Source organism: Zootoca vivipara, chromosome 14 (assembly GCF_963506605.1).
Source record: "Zootoca vivipara chromosome 14, rZooViv1.1, whole genome shotgun sequence".
In the NCBI taxonomy this organism is placed as follows: Eukaryota; Metazoa; Chordata; class Lepidosauria; order Squamata; family Lacertidae; genus Zootoca; species Zootoca vivipara.
Window position 1 is genome coordinate 40,704,695 of NC_083289.1, and position 23,969 is coordinate 40,728,663.

General features: G+C 45.3%; 1 protein-coding gene across 1 annotated transcript; it reads right to left on the reverse strand.

Moving 5' to 3' along the window:
* Positions 1-4,589: 4,589 nt before the first annotated feature.
* Positions 4,590-22,092, reverse strand: GPR139 (G protein-coupled receptor 139). The gene is made up of 2 exons (XM_035132234.2): positions 21,987-22,092; positions 4,590-5,524 (listed from the first exon to the last, which is right to left on the reverse strand). Exons 1-2 carry the CDS (start codon positions 22,090-22,092, stop codon positions 4,590-4,592), a joined length of 1,041 nt encoding a protein of 346 aa, XP_034988125.1.
* Between the last annotated feature and the right edge of the window lie 1,877 nt (positions 22,093-23,969).

Below are 23,969 nucleotides of genomic sequence, written 5' to 3' on the forward strand. Positions count from 1 at the left end.
TGGCTAAAATTGAAACTGAAATGCACATCACTATAGCGGCGAAGGCTGTGAGCAGGTGGTCTGTGCTCTTGCCCAGTCTGGGGTCCAGGTGTTCGCTGTTGATGATGGGCGACTTCAAGGCCCCTCTTGCTATCCTTCTGTTTTTTAAGAGATTTATACATTGTGCCTGGAAGGATAAACACCCCCACCTATTATACGACAGTGGCTTTTTGGTGAGTTCTCCTCCCCTTTATTCATGGTTTTCTTTTTCTTTTTCTCTTCTGCCATCTTTGTTAAGGGAAAGGGAAAGGTACCCCTGACCGTTAAGTCCAGTCGCAGACGACTCTGGGGTTGCGGTGCTCATCTCGCTCTATAGGCCAAGGAGCTAGCGTTTGTCCACAGAAAGCTTCTGGGTCATGTGGCCAGCATGACTAAGCCGCTTCTGGCGAACCAGAGCAGCGCACGGATATGCCGTTTACATTCCCGCCAGAGCAGTGCCTATTTATCTACTTGCACTTTGATGTGCTTTCGAACTGCTAGGTTGGCAGGAGCAGGGACTAAGCAACGGGAGCTCACCCCGTCGCGGGGATTCGAACTGCCAACCTTCTGATCGGCAAGACCTAGGCTCTGTGGTTTAGACCACAGCGCCACCCACGTCTGTTAAACTTTGTTATACTTGCCATTAACTTCATAGCTGCCAAGTTCTCCCTTTTTTTAAGGGAAATTCCCTTATGCTGAATAGGCTTCCTCGCGAGAAAAGGGAAAACTTGGCAGCTATGCATTAACTTCCTTTTAAAAAGGCCCCTCTTGCTCCCCCTTCTGAGGGTTGTTTGTCCTTAAACAATCAAATAAGGATCTTTTTTTAAAAAACAAAACAAAACAAAACAAAACTTAAGACTATGACTTGGGGCTGTCCAACAAAGCTGAATGCTGGAATGCTGGAAGTTACCTGTGGAATTTGCTCCCAGGAGATGTAGTGATGGTCCGCAACTTGGATGGAGGACAAAGCTATTAGTTGCTATGTTCTAACTACACTGCCAGCTGCTGTGAGCTACAGGTGGGCTGTTGTGCTTCTTCCCTACTTGCAGGCTTCCCGCATTCATCCGGCTGGCCACTGTGAGAACAGGATGCTGGACTAGATGGCCTGATACGTCAAGGACCTTCTTATGTTCTTCCTGGAGACACCAGAGATTGAACCTAGGACCTTCTGTGTGCAAAGGGGGGTCTCTTCCACTGAACTGTCATAGCAGGCCCCAGAAAGGCCCTGAGAGAGAGATACAGGCCATTAAAGCTGACAAACACTGTGGTAGCTCAGTGCTCAGTTATGGGTGGTGGTGATGCTAAAGGAGACTTAATGGCTTCCACAAACCCCTCCTCTTCCGCCCCTTGTTTGGACAAATCCAAGCCACATGAAAGCCTCCTAAAAAGGGGAGACATTGTGAAAGCTGAGAGGGCCGGTAGGGCATGCAATGGAAGCACCAAGGGCAGACCTTTATTCTCATCTTTTAAAAATAGTAAAAGTATATGGCAATTGATTTCCACCTAGAAGGTTTAAAAAGTTTTTTTTTAATAATAGGAAAAAACAAACTAAACATTCAGTTGCTTTTTTTGCTAACGTAGCAGTTAAATGCAGACTATAAATAGTTTAAATAGTTTAAACCTCCCACTCCCCAGTTATCAGATGCATTTTTTTAAAAAGGATATATTGCACTTGGATGTATACAATCATGTTTACTCCTTCATCCACCTTCTATTAAGCAAGTCCAAATGAATGCTAAAACAGAGGTGTTTTACACACACACACACACACAACCTTAAGAACTGTTCGAAGGTAAACTTTGGTTCATTTCCATTTGCAAAGTGAAAAATGTAGAGGACTGGGAAATTAAGGATAGGAAGTGGTAGGGGGAGAAAACCAATACTTTGTATAACATTCAAGCAGATATGATTGTGCTCTCTTTTCACTGGTCATTATTTTGACAATTAACATTACTTTCTGAGTGTTTGTGCAACCCATGTTTTAATATATGCATTGCGCAGTATCCAAATCAGGGTAAGAGGAACCCCCAGTGACGGCAATCTCCTCCTTCTCCTCCCCCACAACTTAAATACCTGCAATTTGTGACGCAAACTCACATCTACATAAAAGATCTCTGATAGTTAAGGAGGGTAAGTTTGTTTGTCAGCACTGAATCGAGGCTAAAACCTGGCTTACAGGTGCCCTAGAATGGGGATAGTCAACATGGTGCCCACCAAATATCACTGTACTACAACTTTCATCGTTCCTTATCATTGCCATGCTGTCTGCACCTGGTGGGAGTTCTGGTTCAACAACATCTGAAGGGCACCCCCTTGCCATGGGGAATGGTGGCAAGTAAGGTGCCAACCCTGTGGTTAAGAAGCCATAGTAGCATTAAAATAGGATGGCCCAACTTGCCCAGGGGTCCCCAAATCATGGGCTAGACCTGATCATAGCTGTGACTTCCATATAGGCTCAAGGCCCTGAGGGATATAGAATCCCAGTATCCACATAAAACACAGGTGAGTCGCTCTCCTTTGGTCTCCGATGAAGATATCAGGCAATTGCCCCGATCCTACACTTTGACCGCATGTGCAAATTTTCATGGTCCTCTCCTGAAAATGGGTTCTTCACTTAATTACAAGCTACAGTTCACCTGCATGTGTTTCCACCGCCACAAATCTATACACCCCGCTTGTGTAATGCTCTCCCCAGAGAGGTTTGCCTGGCACCTTCGTTACATATCTTTAGGCGCCAGGCAAGAACATTCGTCTTTGACCAGGCCTTTGGCTAATTAAACAACCGATGGCCTTTTAAACTCTGTGTGTGTGTGTGTGTGTGTGTGATTGTTTATGTTTGTTATTATGTGAATGCATTGTTGTGTTTTTAGATTGAAAACCACCCTGAGATCTTCCGATGAAGGGCGGTATTGAATAATAATAATAATTATAATAATAATTTATTATTTCTACCCTGCCCATCTGGCTGGGCTTTCCCAGCCACTCTGGGCGGCTTCCAACAAAACATTGAAATACAATAATTCATCAGATATTAAAAGCTTCCCTAAATTCAGTTAATAAATAATAATAATAATAATAATAATAATAATAATAATAATAATAATACATCCTTTCTTTATAGCTGCCGATTGGCAGCGCGGTCTCTGCATATTACACAGCCCCAGCAATGCACTTGCACAACTCATTGTCATGGGGTTCATATTCTTGTTCCTGAAAGCAACAGACAGAAGAACTGGGCTAGCAATGAACAAGTTGATTGAGACCTGTAAGGAAACAATGCAGTCCAGTGTGCGCAGGTCTGCTGAAATCCCACACCTATGATGGTGCTTAGCACACCAGGAGTTACATTCCTCGTACTTTATGGCCAGAGTTAACTGACCAACGCAGTTATTCAGCAGCAAGCCATGAAGTACACTTCCCCCTCAACCGTTTCCCAAACGTCTCAGAAGCTCTGGTGTCATTTGTCACATGCTTTTGAAGCTGGGCTTCTGAAGGACTTGCTTATTTAAAAATGTTCTAACCATACTGCCAAAAGAATGTGATTCTTGGTCACTGTTAAGCTATGAGGTCTCTCGGATGTTCCTTCCAAACCCCTTTTAGCGGGAAAGAGAGGTAACTTTGAAAGATCTTTGATTTAATTCTGGAGCTCATTAAAAAAAACAAAAAGCACCCCATTCTCCATACATTCATGTGTGTTTTTTCTCTTTCAGATGTGTACAAATAACCATTAGGAGCCTACTCAAGAAAGTCTTGCTCTCTCCTCGGGCTTCTGTGGATTTATTGTCTCCATATAGATCACAAAATAATTCAGCATCGCCCAGGGAACAAAGCACCTAGTGAGCTTCAATATGGAATTTCCAAAAAGGGTTCTTTTTTTTTAAAAAAAGATGCTCAAATATGTTATTTTTGTTCTCTGCTCAAGAAATCCCTTCCCTGCTTTTAGCACAATGTGCTCAACCCTTCCATGAAACACAGCACTCGTAGTGAAAAGAATAAGTTACAGCTCCCATGTTGCCTTGTGGGCCGCAGGATGGCTTCTTCCAGTTCATGTGGAGGAAATGGATCGCTTCTTGTCTTCAGCATTGGAACAATCCATGTGGTAGGACTCCGTGACAATTTGTAAACAAAAAAAAAATAAACAACCAAGCGAGGGCAGATAATGTAAATAACCCCATCAAATATATATTTATATATGTATATATAGAGAGAAAACGTTCAGTACAGGTGTATGCTTGGTTAGAACATAAGTTCATTCAGGTACACTTCGCAGTGGCTTATTATCACCAACTATGTTGCATGGCACCAGTGCTCGGACATCTAACTGCCACTTCAGAGAGAGCCTCTTTTTTCAAGGCCCTGTAGGAGATATAACTGCTTTGCTGCCTCTTTCGATCTCCCCAATATCAACGGCTCCTGTTAACAGTTCTAGCCAACTCCCCTGACTCTGGGAGAGAAATTAAACCCAACAGCCACTCTTAGCAGTGACCATTGCTCCTCCGGCCAGTCGCAGCCCATTGACGTAACCGCTTGAAAAGAACTTTCCCCCGTTTGGGAAACCTTTTGGGTGACTATCACGGCGATATCTTTATAGGCTTTCCGTTCTTATCGTATTGGTAAACCAGCATTTTGATACAGTGGGAGTTGGCTGGAGATATCCAGGGACTGCTAGTTATGGAAAAGTTATGGTTTGTGTAGAATTGGACAGGTTGCTTCTGGCACTTAAAGAAAGCCTTGAGCGTTGTGGCTGCCATTGTGCGGAAGCGCTTGCTGATGAAACAGTACAGGAAAAAATTGATGGCCGTGTTCAGCAGCGCCAGCATGTTGGCAACATCGGAGACAATGTGGACCGACCAGCTGTTGTGTATTGGCGAGACGTAAAGGTGATAGAGGATCATGGTGATCCTTGGAGCCCAAAGGATGGCGAAAATGGAGGTGATGGTAAACAAGATGGCGGTGGTTTTCCCAGTGGAATAGCCTCTCAGGCGGAAATTGCACTTCTGGCGAAGCTTGCACACGATGATGGAATTTAAGATGAAGAAGATGGAGCAGGGCACCAAGTAGACAGTGAAGCAATGGATCCAGATGAGGATGTGATGGACCAGTGTGCTTGTGTAGTCTTCTTTCCAAATATCGGGCCACCAGTAGTAAGGGATGCTGGTCAGAAAGCAAATGATATAAACGCTGACAATGACTTTCCGAGTGCGGGCTGGGTAAGAAACCGTGTGATATTTGAGAGGGTGGCAGACAGCAATGTAGCGGTCAATGGTCAGGGGCACAGTAATCCAAATGGATGTGTGGATGGACGAAAATTCCAAGACCTCGATGATTTTGTCCAGGACCTCTGGCATTTGCTTTTTCAAGATGAAGTCTTCCAATAAAAAGTCAACAAAGACAATGAAGAAGAGCACCAGCAAGTCAGCGGCTGCCAGAGCCAAAAGGTAATTGTAGGAGGACTTCTGCCTGCGTGCCACCAGCTGGGACAAAATGATGACGGTCAAAATGTTAGCTGAAGGGAGGGAGAGAGAGAGGAGAGTTTTGTTAGCTTTACAGGAGAAAGGGAGGCTGGTCCAATGGAACTGATGGGGTTCTGCCCCCCCCCCAAACCCCACCTGCCTGCCTGTGGGTCCTTTTCCAAGCAGAGGTTGTCATCTCTAATTTCAGGGATGGGGCATGATATAAAGAAATTTGGAATAAAACATGGACTTGTCTAGGAATCAAAATCAGAGGTGAGGAAACGGGTGCACTCCAGATGCTGCTGAACTACAATCTCCGTCATCTTTGATCACTGCCCATGCTGGCAGGGGCTGATGGGAGTTGTAGTCCAACAATGGGAGGGCCACAGCTTTCTTGATCTCAGTGTTGGAAGAGGAGGAGATGTGTTTCATGGATCCAGGACACGCTCTTTAATTGGGCCCTGATTTAATTCCACCCTCCCTGCAAAACCTGCTGGCTCAGCCTCATGCAAATCTCTACCCACCCACACTTGCTGAAGCCCATTTAATTAGTGCATGAACAAAAGCACAGAGGTTTGGTTTACCAACAGCGCATGCTGCCAAGTATTGACATTTTCCTATGTGTACAGCAATTAGTACTTCTGCGGAGCTAAATGCACCACATTTAATGTTAAACTCCAGATCGTGCTGATTGGCCTTGAAAAGGCAATCAAGAATAATTAGGAGGATTCCTCCGAATAAGAAGCAAGGGAAATGACGGGAGCAACAGAAATTATGTCCTTATATCCACCTTCTAGTGAAAGCTTGAATGCATATTATTTGCCACTTATGGCCTGACATTTACCGCTCATCCTCTTAGATTTCTAAATGCCGTTTTAAGCTTCATTTCCCAGAAATATTTTCCATAATATATTTTGGATAGTTGTTTGTCCATCACTCTGCCTGTCTCTATGCATTTGGACGCCTCTTGAGATATTGTTGCCCAATTTGGCACAGCAGTTCCCAAGATGCATCTTGTTTTCTGCTGCTCCAGAGGGTAAGACCCGCACCAATGGAGTCAATTTGCAAGAAAGGAGATTCCAATTAAACATGAGTAAGGACTTTCTGATGGCCAGAGCTGTTCAACAGTGGAACAGTACTCCCTCAGAAGGTGGCGGACTCTCCTTCATTGGAGGTTTTTGAACAGAGGTTGGGTGGCCCTCTGCCCAGGATGCTTTAGCTGTGATTCCTGCACTGTAAGGGGTTGGACTACATGACCCTTGGTGTCCCTTACGATTCTCCAATTCTACGACTCCATGACTGGCCCGTCATTAAGCTTCTTGCTCACTGTGCTTTTCTGTTCCATCAGAAGCGGCTCCTACTCAGCTTTGAAAATGGGTTTTTGGTGCTTAAATGGATTGCCAGATAATTTTCATGTCTTGGTAGTTGAGCACCATCGCTTTGCTAAAGGAAATCCTTTCGATCGCTGCTCATAATCCATCTCTCAACACTCAAGCTAACACATTTTTGCTATTAGATCTGCTTGGTCTAATACAGACACCCCCAAACTTTGGCCCTCCAGATGTTTTGGACTACAGTTCCCTTCATCCCTGACCACTGGTCCTCTTAGCTAGGGATCATGGGAGTTGTAGGCCAAAACATCTGGAGGGCCGCAGTTTGGGGATGCCTGGTCTAATAGATACCACCAGGCAGAAATGTAGCTGCCCGTTTCTTAACAGACATGGGGAGATGAGATTGTATGCACCTTTGGGAGCAAACTGAATCAAATTTCTCCCCCATCCCAACTTCCAAGGGAGCTCAGGCAGGCCTCATCCCTGGACTGATGTTTTGTAGACTGATTTTAAGTGGAAGGAATTTATTTGTTGCATTAATAGCTCACCTTTCCCTGCAAACCCAAGGTGGCCCAGATGCTTCTCCCCATCCTCATTTAATCCCCCACAACAACCCAGTGATGTAAGTTAGGCTGAGAGGCAGTGACTAGATCAAGGTCACCCAGTGAGCATCATGGCCAAGTTGGGTTTTGAACCCTGGTCTCCCAGGTCCCAGCCTGCCACTCTAACCACTACACCACACTGCCTCCACACTGCTGAAATTGGTTCCCCCCCTCATGACTGTGAATTGTGGTGTTTTGTGTGTGTGTTGGTTATTGTTAAGGTTAGTGTTAAGTTTTAAACTGTGCTTTTTTGTTTCATTAAAGTGTGTTACATTTGCCACTTGGTGAGAAAGGTCTGCTGAAAAGCTAGATAAACATCTATAAAACAAATAGATAAAACAAATAAGCCCATAGACTTGTCATTAAGATAGGGGAGAGATAAGGCTCGCTAGAATCCAGGGCATAAGCTTCTTGCACTAACTCTTTTGCCTTAGATCTGGAGATCCATTTTAGCTCAATCTAGGTCCACAGACACTGTAAAAGAAAACATTTTTTTAATAATAAAAAATACAGTCACAATATAGTCATTTTTAGATGTGTCTTATTGGTGATTCTGATATAGCTGGCTTTGTAGTTTGTCATGGGTTTCTTTGCCTATTGAATAAGCCAACAAAAAGCAAGCAAGTAAATCAGTATACAGAACTAAAAAGTTAATATACCAACTCTGTGCTTGGCATACTACATACTGGATCTCCTGCCTCAGCCAAACCTGACCATGGGCTGCTCTGACCTTGCCACTTGCCTGACACTTGTTGCAAACTCCACTAACTTGGACCCGGACCCTGACCTGCAGGAGACAATTTCGGTATAGGTGGGAAAATAGTCTAACCTGGGGCAAAAGTGCCTCTTACGTTCCATCTAAGAAAGTTGTGTGAACCCTAATTGTCTAACCTGGAACAATTAACCTAGCCTCTTATATTCCTTGTCTAACCTGGAATAATTAACCTGGCCTCTCATATTCCTTGTCTAACCTGGAACAATTAACCTAGCCTCTTATATTCCTTGTCTAACCTGGAACAATTAAACTAGCCGCTTATATTCCTTGTCTAACCTGGAACAATTAAACTAGCCGCTTATATTCCTTGTCTAACCTGGAACAATTAACCTAGCCTCTTATATTCCTTGTCTAACCTGGAACAATTAACCTAGCCTCTTGTATTCCTTGTCTAACCTGGAACAATTAACCTAGCCTCTTATATTCTTTGTCCAACTTGGAACAATTAACCTAGCCTCTTATATTCTTTGTCTAACCTGGAACAATTAACCTAGCCTCTTATATTCCTTGTCTAACCCGGAACAATTAACCTAGCCTCTTATATTCCTTGTCTAACCTGGAACAATTAACCTAGCCTCTTATATTCCTTGACTAACCTGGAACAATTAACCTAGCCTCTTATATTCCTTGTCTAACCTGGAACAATTAACCTAGCCTCTTGTATTCCTTCTCTAACCTGGAGCAATTAACCTAGCCTCTTATATTCTTGCCTATGAATTTAGTGAGATCCCTAGGCAAAGATGGCTGTTTATCCTGTTGTCCCAAGAAGCCAGTGATCTTTTGCGATCCCTTCTGAGGCATCAATCCTCACCAAGCAAAGTAAGCCCATGTTTTCAGTTTGGGTGCCACCTACCAGAGGCAAATGTCAGTGTGACTCTCTTGAAATACCATGAGTTTCAGGTATGAGCTATTGCCTGGTCTTGTTCTCACTCTGCAATCGAGTGTGTGATGCATGCCCTATAAGGATGAACACAGGGGTGCTCTGGCAGATAGCCAGCAGTTTCCTCCACTCATCAAAAGGAACAGAGAGCACTCCTTGGTTGCTTTTTTTGTTCTGCAAATGGAAATGATGCAGCTTTCTCTCACCAATCATGTGCAGATGGTAAGTGGCAAGTCTGAGATGAACAAGAGCTGTCTGTTTCCTATTGTCTGAGTGAAGAAGAAGAGCGCCTGAAGACCGTCGGTATTTTGCAAGAGGAATTCAAGTGCATACTGGAAAGTTAGGTCTGTGCAATTAAAATGGGTCAAACCGGTATTGCCACCCTAGCACAACAAATCCCCTTTGAGAAGCAAGCCAGTGGACCTTTTTGCAGATAGGGAAATGCGTTGAGAAGTGTGGGGTGAAAGACTGATGAACAGGAAGATGTATATATGCCCCACAAACAAATCAGAATGTATTTTCAATAAAGGATGTGTATGTATGTGTATATATATATATATATATATATATATATATATATATATATATACACACACACACACACACACATCTTTTCAATAAAAGATATAGTCTACAGAGGTCATCACAGTTTAAGGAGGATGTTGACAAGCTGGAACGTCTGCAGAGGAGGGCGAAGAATATGATCAAGGGTCTGGAAACCAAGCCTTATGAGGAATGGTTGAAGGAGTTGGGTATGTTTAGCCTGGAAAAGAGGGGAACTGGGACATAGCTGCCAAGTTATCCCTTTTTTAAAGGGATTTTCCCTAATGCTGAATAGGCTTCCTCGCGAGAAAAGGGAAAACTTGGCAGCTATGAACTGGGAGGAGATATGATAGCTGTCTTCAAATATCTAAAAGGTTGTCACATGGAAGATAGAGCAAGTTTGTTTTCTGCTGCTCTGGAGGGTAGGACCTGAACCAATGGCTCCGAAGGACAAGAAAGGAAATTCCAACTAAATGTTAGGAAGAGCTTTCTGGTGGTAAGACCCACCTGTTCAACAGTGGTTGGGTGGAGCAATGTGTCAGTTTTGGTTTCTCTCAGTTTCTCATTTTCCTAATGTATTCATGTATTTAGACAGACCATCAGGGCAGCTATCTGAAGTTAATTGCTAGGGTTTCATGTAGAATTGCTTTCACAGAACAAAGCCCTAGTATTATGCCCTCTGCCTTTCTTGATGGCTGCTATAAAAAATTACTCTGTGTTCTGCAAAGCAGCAATAGAGGAGTATATTACCCAGTGTTCTTTTTCTAAAGCTCGCCATGAAAAAAATATATCTGTCTGAGTATAGCCACAATAAGAATTGTGTTACACCAAGTGAGTTCATGTGGGTTTTTTTTTGTTCTTTTGCTGTAAGACAAGTAAAACCATGTTACTTGGTGTGTTTCTCCGTTTATGTTGGCAGTCAGGAAATTAAGAGCCAGATTTGTGGTTCAATTCTGTATGGTTGTTATTGTTGCTATGCCTTATAGCTAAACAAGTAAAATCACTGCTACTACATTTCCCCAATATTAAATCCAGCTCTTCCACATCAGTTTGCATTTGTTTCTTTAAAAAAGCAAGCCCCCATGAAAATTCATCAGCATTTAAAGCAAATATTTCTCCTCATATACACAATTTTGTATGTAATTTTGCCTAATTGATACATACGTTTGCAAAGCAATTTCCCCTAATATATTGCATTTTTAAAGTGAATACAGTATAAGCATATATATGCATATGTTGCCCAAGCATATGCAATTTTTGACAACTCAGTGGGAGATTTGCATTGCAAAATCCCAAGAAGTGTGAATTCTGGAGGACTGGGGTGTTTTGAGTTTACATATTGCCAGAGCAAGTTAGGAAAGTTCACCTTTAAAGGTGAACTGAACTGGGTTCCGGTTTCCGCCTGCAGGAATGGCGGACCTGTTTTCCATCCCTCTGACCTTCGTAAGGAATTTGGCGGTTGCTAGGGGAGTAAATGGCAACCCCCTACCCTCTCCGGGGGTTACGGAGAGGGGCCGCTGGCCCGCGATGCCCCCAGACCCACTCCGACTGTTTATGGAGTGGGGGGAGCTTGGGCTGAAGCACTTACGAGGGCCAGGACTCCCGGACGCTAATCTGCATGGCGGGGATTTCCATGATTAAAGAAGATAATTAGGCTTAAATCTATGGACATACTTCAGAAGGAGGGGCAGAAGCGCCGTTTACTGCCGAGAAATCTATGCTGCTGAGGGTGAGGAGTTAAAGGCTGTATTTCATCTGGAAGAAGGATTGATGGGGACGGAGAGATAAGGGAAGCGAGTCTTTCTTTTTTATTTTTTTTCATATGAGTTACTTCGTACCTTCCCAGACGTGATGTCCTGGCTTGTTTGGAGTGAAAGAGAAGCAAAAGACTGTGTGAGTTGAACTTTATAAACTGTTGTTATTGAGTATATTTTTTGAAGATGAGGAGTTGCTGACGAGAAAAGCCCCCCTCTAGTTGGATGGGAGGAGTGCCTGGACGCGTTCGGAGGATTTATGAGTTGTGACGCACTTTGAATTGGAGCAGTGACCTGAAGCTAAGTTCAGCTATAGGGCAAGGAGATCCATTAATTTACCAAGAGTCTATGCATGGTGTGAGGTCTGGTTCTTCTGCCTGGAAAAGCTGTAAATTTTATAAAGATCGTTAATCTATGAGAGAAAACGAAAGTGATTTGAGTTTTTTTAAGATGGTGCTGCTTCGTGTTGAGAGTCGACGCAATAGGGACGCTCCAGACCAAGAAGATTTATGGGGAGGCTGGACTGATTAACTCACACAGGAGAAAGAACATTTGTGAAACTTTGTTTGACATTTATCTCAGCAGCTGGGAAATAATCGGTTGAAAGAGGAAAACATCTATGTGACTGTAAGGGAAAGATCTGGATTATTATGAACTCGGAGAGACGATTTGAACTTTAGAAAAAAGACGGCAGTGGACGGTTGCGAGGAATCCCCAATTTCTTGAAGCATGGGAACCCAAAAAATTTTTCTAGATGATTTGGCATAACATTCGGTTTGATTGATATATATGTGTATAATTTGAAATAATGAATGTGATATAATTGGTTTTAATTGGAAAATTAATAAAAATATATTTTAAAAAAATAAAAATAAAGGTGAACTGAACTGAATTTCTCCTCTGCCCTCACCTCCCTGGAAGTTTTGTGCAAGCAAATCAGGATGAATGCTCAAAAAGCAGGCCATCTAGAGCTGTGATACTCAAGGTGCTGGCCTGCAGACCAATGCTGGTCCACAGGCCATTGGGTGCTAGTCTGCAGCGACTCCACCACAGCCCAGTTTGGGTGGGACAATTCAGGGACCAAATGTGGCACTGGCCCCTAGCACACCGGTAATTTTTTGTTGTTGCCCTCAGATAGTTTGAGAAGCACTGATCTAGCGGAGTCCTGGCTTTGTTCTCTGTTGCAGCTTGAGCATCTCGTACAAAGGGGGAGAAATTACCCAGCGCTTTTGTTGTTAAATGATGTGCTTGCCATGCGGATATATAACAGTGCCTGAGGTAAGGGAAGGAAAAAGTTGGCTGCTAAGCAACTGACTCATCCAACCTGTCCTCCATCCCTGATCCAAGCCCCAAGGTCATCTTTCCTTTCCCAAGTTGGACCACAATCCATCATTGTTTGCAGCAAAACCTTGCACCAAACAATGCCTTTTAGAACATTGGGTATGTGTGTGTGCAATCTATGTAGGTTCTGTTAATCAGATAGACCTGCAAAAGGGCAAAAAAAAAAAAAAAAATCAGCTATGCTGCTTACCATTCCTTCTGTTTCCAATACCCAGGCATGGAAGCTAAAGGTCACTAAAGCACACGAGGCAGGGATGAACTGATTTGGGGGAACCTCACTTTTTGCAGACATGCAATTTTATTTCAAGGAGGTAAATGCTTAAAGTAGGAAAATTCTAAAACAACCCAGTGAAGACCATTGAAATTCCCAGGGACAGCAAACCCTGCATCTCCATATGTGCTACTGCGCTCAGATCCTACTTGTGAGCTTTCCATAGACACTATGAGAACACAATGCTGGACTCTGTGGACCTTTGGCCTGATCCATTAGGCTCTTCTAATGTTCTTACCTAGTCCAGGGATGGGAAAACTGTGGCCCTCCAGCAACCAACATGGCCAGTGTCCAGATTATGTAAACGGCAGACAAAGGATGTCTGGCAGGCCAAAGGGTCGAGATCAACTACCTGTTCAACGCAGGGATGTTGGAACAACAGCATCCCAGAAGCTGCCCCATCTCTGCTTAAATACCTCTCGCAAAGAAGAGCCCACCCCCTCCTTAGGCAGTCCATACCACTGTTGAACAGCTCTTACAATTAGGAACCTCCTACTAACGTTTAGCCAAAATCTTCTCCTTGCAGTCTCCACCTATTGGCTCTAATCTTGCACTCTGAGCAACACAGAGGTGCATGGAGAAGAAGTCTGCTTCCTTCACGTGACAGTCTTGCAGATATTTGAAGGCACCTGGTGTGTCTCCTCTTAAGCCTTCTCTTCTCCAGGTGGAACAAACCCATATCATCTGAACGATCCTCGTGGAGATTCCTTCCGACGAGCACATTCTGTCCATCCATGTGCCGATACCATGCAGTGTGAGGAACCCAGGCATGCCTGTTGGGCATAAGACTCCTTCGAGGTTGTTATTACTGTGCAAAATGGCTGTACTTCCAACATCGTGTGCCTTGCTCATTTCAGCAGCTGGCGATCACTGCTCTGACCTTGGCTTAGCAAAACAATCAGCCGGCGCTTCCTTGCAGAAACTCAAAGCTCGAGACCACAGGCTTGCTTCCAAGTTGTGCCCAATGCGCTGCTGTTTCCCTGCTGCCTGAAATTAAACAACATCTGCCACCACAGCTCTTCCATCCCATGGAAATTGTATTTTAAAACAGTGGCAGCTTAGCAGACACTCTTGCCAGACTCATGGTATTGACCAGGGCTAAGTGTCTTTAATGCATACTCCTTCCTACCACCTGCTACTTTTTTAACCTCCCTCTGAGCCATTTTTATGGATCTTTTACCCTTGCAACAAAAATAGACACTATCTCACTTTTTAACCACATAAGCCGTCATTTGTCCCTCTTTCTGAGCCTCAGAGCATTATCATTTGGCACAATTTTCACGAGCCCTGGTTGATGTGAAGGAATAATAAATTGCTCTTCGATATCTGTCAGTCCTGCAACCCAAGGCTTCGGCTCTTCTCTGGCAGGCAGAAATTCACCAGGCAAAGCTTTCCCCATCACTGACCTCCATTCTAGCTGCCATATAGAGAAAGCAGACAGAGAGAAACATTATCATTCTCCCTCTTTCATCTCCTATATACTGATGGTGAACTCATTATCCAAATGCTTATATACCAACGCATTCACACCATACATTTAAAGCATGACGGCACCACTTTAAACAGCCATGGAGTCCTCCAAGGAATTCTGGGAGCTGTAGATTCTTAAAAACAAAAGAAGATCCCTAATGGATCTGGCTAATGGCCCATTCAGTCCAGCATCCTGTTCTCACAGGAGCCAACCACATGCCTGGGGTAAACCCACAAGCAGGACCTGAGCACATGAACTCTCTCCTTTCTTGCAGTTTCTAGCAACTGGCATTGAGAAGCATTACTGCCTCTCACTGTGGAGGCAGAACATAGTCGTCATCATGGCTAGTAGCCATTGTCCTCCATATATTTGTCTAACCTCTCTTTATTTGTCTTACTTGGAGATGCAAGGGATTGAGTTTGTGGCTTTTGGCATGCATGTGAGATGTTCTACCGCTGAGCTACGGCCCCTTTCATACAGTGAGATAACCTCCAAATGCACATTGAAATCTACGTCCGAGATTTCCAGCTGCCTAATTTAGGGGTGGTGGAGAGAGGCTTTGGTTGTTGCTGTGTGTGACTGGAAGCCAGAAACCTTTCGCTGATGCAGATCACCCAGCAATTTACTAGCCAGACCAGATCTACCATCTGCCCACCCCTGCCTTAGATAAATGTCCTGTTCCCCAGCACATCTGCACAAACCCTCCCTGCCAATAACTCAGCGGCTCAAGCTGTCCTTGTCTTATCGCAAGCCTGAAATGAAATCCCCACATTTCTTCCATGCTCAGCATACTGTACAGTACATGTACAGCTGTGGAAGCTAGCAATGGAAATCCTGTCCTCAGATGACATTCCCGAATTGAGGCTTTGGAAGTGCATGCGCCGTTGCCGTGCGTGGGATCCTTGTGGTCTCTTTTGATCACTTCGTTAGCAGTGCCCTCGCTCCTAATTGAATTCATTCAGCCTCTGCAGAAAGACAGGCCACCAATGTTGTCCAAGGAGAGGGAGCATGCGTGTTTGTCTGTATAGGTGTATCACACACAGAGATATTTGCACACCCCTTCTGACTCTAGCCCATGAGAGCTTAAGCCACAATAAAGCTGCTGTTCCTTCAGAAGAACTACCTATCCGATATTTGCAGTGGAAAGAAACCAAGGGGGAATTCTTCAGCGATTTCCCCCAAGCCTCTCAAGAGTGGGAGGCCTGTATGCTGAAGGTCCCATGTTTAATCCCTGGCATCTCCAGGGATGTCTTTTGCATGAAACCCTGCTGATCAGTGTAGAGCTGCAGTACAGACTGGTCCATTAGGGAAAACATGGAACTGCCCTACAAACCCCAGCCAGCTCTGACTTGTCTGCCTTCTTACCTGCAACCATTCCAGCGGGTAGTTGTGGCTGTCAGCTTCTGCCTCCTTAGTCTTGGTTTTTCTGCTGCAGAGTACAGCAGAGAGGAGGATGAGGATAACCCTAGAATTTGCTGGATCAATCTATCATTGGCTCTGGCTCCCCCTCCTGTTTGGGCTCCCTGGCTTTCGCCCTGCCAGCCCCAATGGGCACCAGCCACCACTGCCATGGTAGATAGACACAATGGCCAGCCTCAATATAAGGCGGGTTTCCTATGTTCCTTGTCATTCAGCTCCTTTCAGGAAGATACAGGTGGTGTCTGATTGCTTTCTATTAACTTTCTGCACTCAGCTTCTTAAGGTGGACTCGATCAATTCTGTCAACAGCTATCCTGGCTCCTGTGTGAGAGGAGACCCAAGAGGCAGACCCAACCTTCCCCTTTGGTAGGAGGTTCCCCTTCCCTGCCCCCATCCTCAGATACTGAGGAAAAAAGATGCTCGATTTTAGCCAGAGCGAACCTGCTGGGTGGACGTATCCACTCTGTTTTCATCTCCCCCTCTAGGAACATTTCATCTGCATTCTTGGCATACAATTCCAGATGGGAAAGGAGGGAGGTGTAGAGAGAGAGGGAGAGAGGGAGGGAGGGAGAGAGGGAGAGGGGGCATACTTAATATTTCAGTGTATATACGCAGAGTAACAACGGCATGATTAACTACCCAGCAATGCAGAATTTGCAATGCCGGCTTCCAAAATGAGCAATTGCAGCTTAAGAGCCAATAAAGTATTGTTTGCAACAGCAGCGCTTCCACATTGAGCGAAGGATTTGTAAGTCAGTAAGCAGAGCCTCCATCCTTGCATTTCAATGATATGCTATTAGGCAAGGGCGAGCATATCCTTTATATCTTTATCTATTAATCATTGACAAATAAAGATGATGCAAATGACACGGCACTTCCAAAGCCTTGCTTGCCCAGCCAGATCAATATGCAGCAGATTTTCTTTCTATAATGAATGGTGTTTCAAAAACACACCATTTAGCTATTCTGGAAGGCTTGGCTGCGCTTGACATAATGAAATCTTCTCCAGATCCACAAAACAGGCGGAGAACAAGACCTTGATGATCTTGAAAACCCAACAGCAGTGCAGCTAGCTAATTGTAATCTCTGGATTTAATGGTCCTGTATGTGTGTCTGTGGAGGGGGAGGCACTTTAGAGGGTATATATCATTTCTGAGAGGGAGTTGATAATTAAGCCTCCTCAAAATCTCCAGGACTTGGTCTAGCTGCTAAGGCTGGCTGTCTAGTCTGCTTCAGTTGCAGTGGAAGCAAATGTTCGTGTGCCTGTGTGCAAGCGCTCTGGTGTTTGTCTACTGGCTGATGTCGTCCATTGCTAGGAATCCCCCCCCTCCCAAAAAAACCCTCAGTTAACAATGCCCCTCCTGTTTGTTCCTTTGCCAAGGTCACACAGGTCACCTCCCTTCCACTGGGTATCTCTAGACCAGGTATCTCCAACCTTTTCAGACCCAGGAATTATCTTTAACCCAAACATACCTTTGGGGACCAATTTCTTAATCTTTTACCATATATTTGCATGGTGGTTGTGCTCATGTCGTGACCCACCTTGGATCAGGTCCTGACCCAACCTGACTAGTAGAACCTGCAACAAAATGTTGCAGCTTGGAGTGCTCCTGGCCATTGCTCGAGCCAGGCAGCCGTGCTCCCTCCCACAATACTCCCTTTTCCTGCCCATTTTTTTTCACCTGCACCCCAAATAGTCAGCATTCTGTGGTCACCAGGGAAGGGTGTAGCTCAGCGGTGGAGCATCTGCTTGGCATGCAGAAGGTCTTAGGTTCAATCCCCACCACCTCCATGGAGGGGCTGGGAGTTTCCGCTGCTGAAACCCTGCCAGTCAGTGTAGCCTGTAGTTAGCTAGATGAAATTGTCTTCTGACTCAATATAAGGCAGCTGTATTGCTATGAAAACATGCCTGTCACTTGAGAATGGGTGAAGCTGTCTTTTCTTGTTTCTCTCAGAACCTCATTTCCTCAATCTTAACATCATCATCATCATCATCATTTTGCCACCCTTCACTCCAAGGTCCCAGGGTGGGTTACAACATCGAAACACAACATTAAAAGTAGTTTAAAACAGCTTAGAATCACAAATATTAGCTGAGTTCCACATCATTCTCTGAATCCCCTCGGGGGTGGGAGAAAGTCCTCGTGAAAATTTATCAGCATTTCAGTATGGCTTTTTGCCTAATATATGCATTTTAAGCTATGCCGTTTAACACATTTTTGCATGTTATTTTCACGACTATGTTGAAAGTTGGATACTTCATCTCAGTGGATGCATTTTTGTACGCATTCCTTGGCAGGAGAACTGCGCTGCAAAATTCGGAGAAGAATGGGTTTCTAAGGATGGCTGCGTTTAGGTTCTTTCACTGTTTCAGAAAGTGTGAGTTTGGGAGGTTAGCCTTTAAATACGGTAAGCTCTTTCCTATCCTACCTTCCCTGGGGGCTGCATACCCTGAGAGAAGGCAGAAGCAAGGAACACCAGGCCAGGAAGCAACCCCCCCACCATCTCCCTCTTGGCATGAGAGGATTCTGTCAGAAAGGTATTTGCTCTCATGTTCAAGCTGCAAACCACCTTGGGTGCTTTGGCCGGAAGGCAGTATGTCAATCCAATAACAAACAAACAAACAAACAAAATTCTCCCCCATTCCCCACTTGACAGACCCAGCTCAAAAGGATCCAGCTGTTGTCTGGTGTGTCTACTCTAAAGTAGGAACCTCATAATCCCACTACAATCCCACAAAGCTTTCAAAAGGTTAGGTCCCAAATACCTGAAAAGCCATTTTCACCCCTTCTAATTTTCTCAGGTCTTAATAGGGAGTCTCTTTTGGTAGTTCTGCCACCCTCAGTATTGTAGGGAAGGGTGGTCTAAGAGAGGACATTTTCTGTGGCAGCTCCTATACTGTGGAACTCCCTCCTCATGGAGGTGTCATGCATTGTACAGCTTTCCCAACACACACCTGCTTAGCGTAGCCTCTGACAGTCAACGTGTTTTGTTTTGTGGGTTCCCACTTGTTTTGTCAAATTCATACCACCCTGTTCCATTTGGAAAACTTTTGCCTCCTTTATCATCATAATGGTTTTGTCTGTTTTTATAACTGTGTATTGCTTCATTGTTGTAAGCCGCTCTGGGATTTTATGGTGAAGAATGGTTAAGAAGTCTTATTAAAAAGCAAAAGCAAAAACCAGAACAACCCATTTAGGCTGCAATCCTATATCTGTTTACCTGAGAGTAAGCTTCATTGAACTCAGTTGGACTGGGCATAGAATCATAGAATCGTAGTCGAAACATCTGGTTCAACCTCCTGAAATGCAGGACTCTTTTGCCCAATATGGGGCTTGAACCCACAAGCCTTAGATTATGAGTCCCATGCTCAACCGACTGAGGTATCATGTATATAGGATTGCACTGTTAATGGTACTTACTGTAATTGAACTGGATGACAGGCTTGGGAGGGAAAGTATGATGTACATAGAAAAAGAAAAGGACATCTCCCATATGGGAAGCTCTTTCACAGCAGGTATGCAGTGATTTTTTAAGGGACACGCGTGGCGCTGTGGTCTAAACCACTGAGCCTAGGGCTTGCCGATCAGAAGGTCTGCGGTTCGAATCCCTGCGACGGGGTGAGCACCTGTTGTTCGGTCCCAGCTCCTGCCAACCCAGCAGTTCAAAAGCACGTCAAAGTGCAAGTAGATAAATAGGTACCACTCCGGCGGGAAGGTAAGCGGCGTTTCCGTGTGCTGCTCTGGTTTGCCAGAAGCGGCTTAGTCATGCTGGCTACATGACCCAGAAGCTGTACGCTGGCTCCCTTGGCCAGTAAAGCGAGATGAGCACTGCATCCCCAGAGTCGTTCACGACTGGACCTAATGGTCAGGGGTCCCTTTACCTTTACCCATGTAGTGATTTTAAGGAATCACTATTTTTTTTCCCTTTCAAAAGGAAGACATTCTGCATTTTGCAACCCCCACAAAATGTCTGGAAGTTTACTGGTCGAGTTATAACTCTGAAGCTGGTTTATGCAGGGTAACTGTCTGAATTTTAGCTTCTGTTGCTGTTGAATTGCACTTTTTACCAGCATTGTGGGTTGTTTTTTTTTTTTTAAAGCAGACCACCAGATCTTATTAAAATGATCTGGTTATAAAATCCACAGGGGTGGCAATTGGATGATGTGGTTTTTCTGAAGCTCTAATCCTATTTTGTCCACAATCTGAGTGGAGAGGCAGCATAGAGTAGTGGCTAAAGGGCTGGAGTTGCCCTGAAGAGGCTTGGAAGTGGAATTCTATCCATGTCTGACTGAGAAGTAAAGCCCATTGAGTTGAATAGGACTTACCTCCCAGGAAAGTGTGTGTATAGGATTGCAGCCTTGGGCTCTAATCTCCCCTCTGCAACAAAACACACTGAGTGACCTTGGGCCGGCCACTCTTCACTTTTAACCTACCTCACAGGGTTGTTGTGAGAATGAAAAGGGGGAAGGTTATCAATTCCATCCCGTGCTCCCTGAGTGAAGTACAGGATATTAAAAAAAAATGTAGCAAAGGAGCTTGCTGAGTGATGTGGGTGAAATGTTTTGCCAGTTCTCTGTAGCGGCTCATTTTTCACACTCAATACCTCTGTCCTAACAAGGCTAATTCTCTCTAGAGCATTAATCCACTTGGTTTACTTAAGAAATGAAAACCTCTAAGTGCAATTGGCCATGGTGGAAGCTGGGTGTGGTTATTCAGTAGAGAGGAAGTTCCTCTGCCAAAACTTAAAAGCACCCTGTATATATATATTTCCCTTCTTGCTGTTTATTATTTATTTTATTTATTAAATTTATATACTGCCCTTAATTCGAGGACCACAGGGCAGTTTACAGTATAACAAGCCATTTCACTACAATTTCACAGATACAAGACCTTAACCTTGGGCTTCTAAGGCTTCAAAGCCCCTGCGGTTGTGCTCAGAGAAGACTTCGCTCCCTAAAGAACTGGCTTAATGGTTCACAAGTAATGAGGCGAGACCCTGCAAAGGTTGTCTCGGAGGTCTGCATTTCTAATTTTCACAGGTATTGTGGGCAATATTATTGTTCTCTCCCCCTTACCCCATATTTCCCTTGCATCTGCCAAGCATTTTTTTTAAATAAAAGAAAACAGCAACCAACAACTTTCAAACCACTTCTCTGGCAGACAGAGTTGATGCATTTGAACCGCGAGCCAGAAAAGTGTTCTCTCAAAGCAGTCATTGCTGTGTCAGCACCACGGACAGCTCATTTGTTGGGAGGCAAAAACAGCACGCCAGGAAACCTGTAAGCACGCACAGGCTGTAATTGTGGGCGAGATCTGCCCCCACTGATTTATGCGAATCACTCTGCATAGAAGTGTGCTGCAAGCCCCTTTAGTTTTTATCGGGACATGGTTTGGAAGGCAATGAATGGGGACGGGGAGATCTTAACAAAAGTAGGATTAGACAGATTCACGGAGGTAACGAGCCTATCGGTGGCTATAAGTCATGATGGTGGCTAAACAAAACCTCCAGATTCAGGGGAAGTCTATCACTGAACACCAGTTGCTGGGGGATTAACAGACAGAAAGGGCTGCTTCTTTTTTGCCCTGCTTCCCAGAGGCATCTGGTTGGCCACTGTTCAAAGCAGGACGCTGGACCAGACGAACTTTTGATCTGAGGCAGGATGAAGCACTTACCAATAATACTTGCTAAACCCCAAGTTTGCAGAGTTAACACGCCTCACCAGCCCCTGGCTCTCTTCTGTCTCTCCCACTCTATCCTACCTTGTCTGTTGTCTCCCCAAACTTCAGCCCCGGCACCTATACTTGAGCCCCAACAGGGTCCCTCTTCATGGAAACCAGCCACTGTGTCCTCTGCACAGAGACTGTGACCCCTCCCCCAAAAAAACCTTTTTGCAGACCACCTCCCCGTCCCCTGCCCCACACATCCTTAAAGATTCACAATAGTAGGTGTGGGGTTGGGTAGGGGAAAGCCATTGGTCACGGAGGAGCAGGCGCCAAGTTTTGACGGGCTGCCATCGAATCGCTCCCTCTCTAGAGTGGTCCAGGTAGCGTCCTGGGGCTTGGAGCAGCCTCCCCGCTCCCCGCCCCCGATCTCTTTTCTTCTTCCCCCATCAAGTGATGCCTTACCTGGTAGCCCCAGGCAAAGAAGCAAGCTGTAGTAGACGACAGGTACGTATCCTAAGCCACAGCCGTGCAGAGAGCCATTGTGCATGTGGATGTAATCTTGCTCCATTGGACGTGCACCTCCCGGGTCCCCTCGCAGCGCTCAGGAAGGATGTAGGGCAGAATCAGCCTCCCAGACCCAGCGCTCTGCATCCCAGCATCAGCCGCGGAAGAGAGCCGGCAGCAGCACCTGTCGCGGGGAAGACGCTCGGCAGTCTCGCCGCCAGTCGCTGGAGGAGGGAGCATCAGTAGCAGCGGCAGCACATGGTCTTCCTAGCCGGTGTAAGGGGAGGGTAGAGGAGGAGGAGGAGGAGGAGGAGGAGGAGGAGGAGGAGGAGGAGGAGGAGGAGGAGGAGGAGGGATCTTCTTCTTTTCTGCAGCTGTAAGTCGCGCAATGGGTTAAGGCGCTTATCATCAGTTTCCCCAGGCAGCGCAATGCTGGCTGGCGCTGCCCACCTTCGAATTACAGACACATACACACACACACACACACACACACACACACACACACACACACAGTCTTCCCGGGCTGCCCTCAGGGTCCTAAGGACCACCCATTCCAGGCAGTCTCTTTGGATGGGTGGAAGCGTTGGTGCTTCTCATCCCCGCCATAGAATCATGGAATTGCACGTACCCCCCCCCCCACAAAAGGCCACCCAGTTCAACTCTCTGCAATGCAGGGAACCACAACTGATAGATGACCATCCAACTTCTGCTTAAAAAAGCTCCAGTGAAGGAGTCTTCACCGCCTTCCACTACTAATAGCAACTGCCCCCTGATCTACCTACCTACCTTCCTTCCTTCCTTGATAGCCCCCTCAGCTACTGTTTTTAGAAGGAAGGAAGGAAGCAAAAGCCAGATCTAGCAAATCAAAAAGGGTCTTCAATTTGCATGTTTTGTTGTTGTTGAAGGGATCCCCACAAAGGGGTGCGGCAGCAGGGAAGTGGCTGTAGGGCAAGGTGCCAATCGAGCACTACTGGCAATGCATCCACAGCAGGCTGGTGTCTGGGCTGCCCCTTCCCTCCTTCTCATCTTCCTTGTAAGTGGCAGCAAGGCTATGCTGTGGCTCTTCATCCCCAGCTGAGGCACTTCTGTCCTGGAGAGTAGCTGCCAGTCAGTGTAGACAGTATTGAGCTAGACAAGCCAATGGCTTGACTCAGTGTAAGGTGGCTTCTCATGTTCCACACTGTCTCCTTCGTGGTTTTTGCTATCGTTTTACAAAGGAATCGGCTCTAGGCTTATTATTTCAAGCCAGATTATTTGTTCACCTAACCCAGTCGCCTCTCCACTGACTGGCAGCAGCAGCAGCCCAAGATCTAAGGCACATAATGGGGACAGCAGGGATTGACTCTACAACCTGGCATTTTACCCTGATCTGTGAACTAGTCCTATCAAATACGTTGGGAGGAGAGGAGTCCATGTGTGGCAATAAATTGAGCACGTGATCAAATCAGAGAGGTCATTTTTCAAAAGGGAAAGGAAAACTTTTAACTTACTGTGCTCCCTGTGAGTTATGGGCCTCTCCCTAACTCTTGGGAGGAAATTTCTCGTTCCATCGCAGCTGAGTGGAGTTGCTCATATTTCAGCAGTGAAATATGCTGGAGCTGAAGAGCAGGAGAATTAAGGACCTGTTCCCCCTTTCATTTTTTTTGGGGGGGGGGATGGACGGACAACAACAACCCACTGGGATGTTGCCGGATTAATCGCCTCATCCTCAGCCCACTTTGAATCATAACCTTGAAAGGTCGTAAATCCTTAAACAAGCCTTCTGCTTGTATACTTTTAGAATCACCAGTGTTGTGGCCAGCAGTGGTTCATTAAACAAGTTTTTTGTTTAGTTTTTTGGGGTGGAATTTCTTGACGACGACGACAACAACAACAACAACAACATGCTGCCCATCTGACTGGGTTACCCCAGCTACTCTGGATGGCTTCCAACAAAATATT

Coding starts and splice junctions, on each gene's coding strand:
- GPR139 (XM_035132234.2), bottom strand. CDS start 22,092: ATGGAGCAAGATTACATCCACATGCACAATGGCTCTCTGCACGGCTGT. Junction 5,525..21,986: donor TCTTTGCCTGGGGCTACCAG/GTAAGGCATCAC, acceptor CCCTCCCTTCAG/CTAACATTTTGACCGTCATC.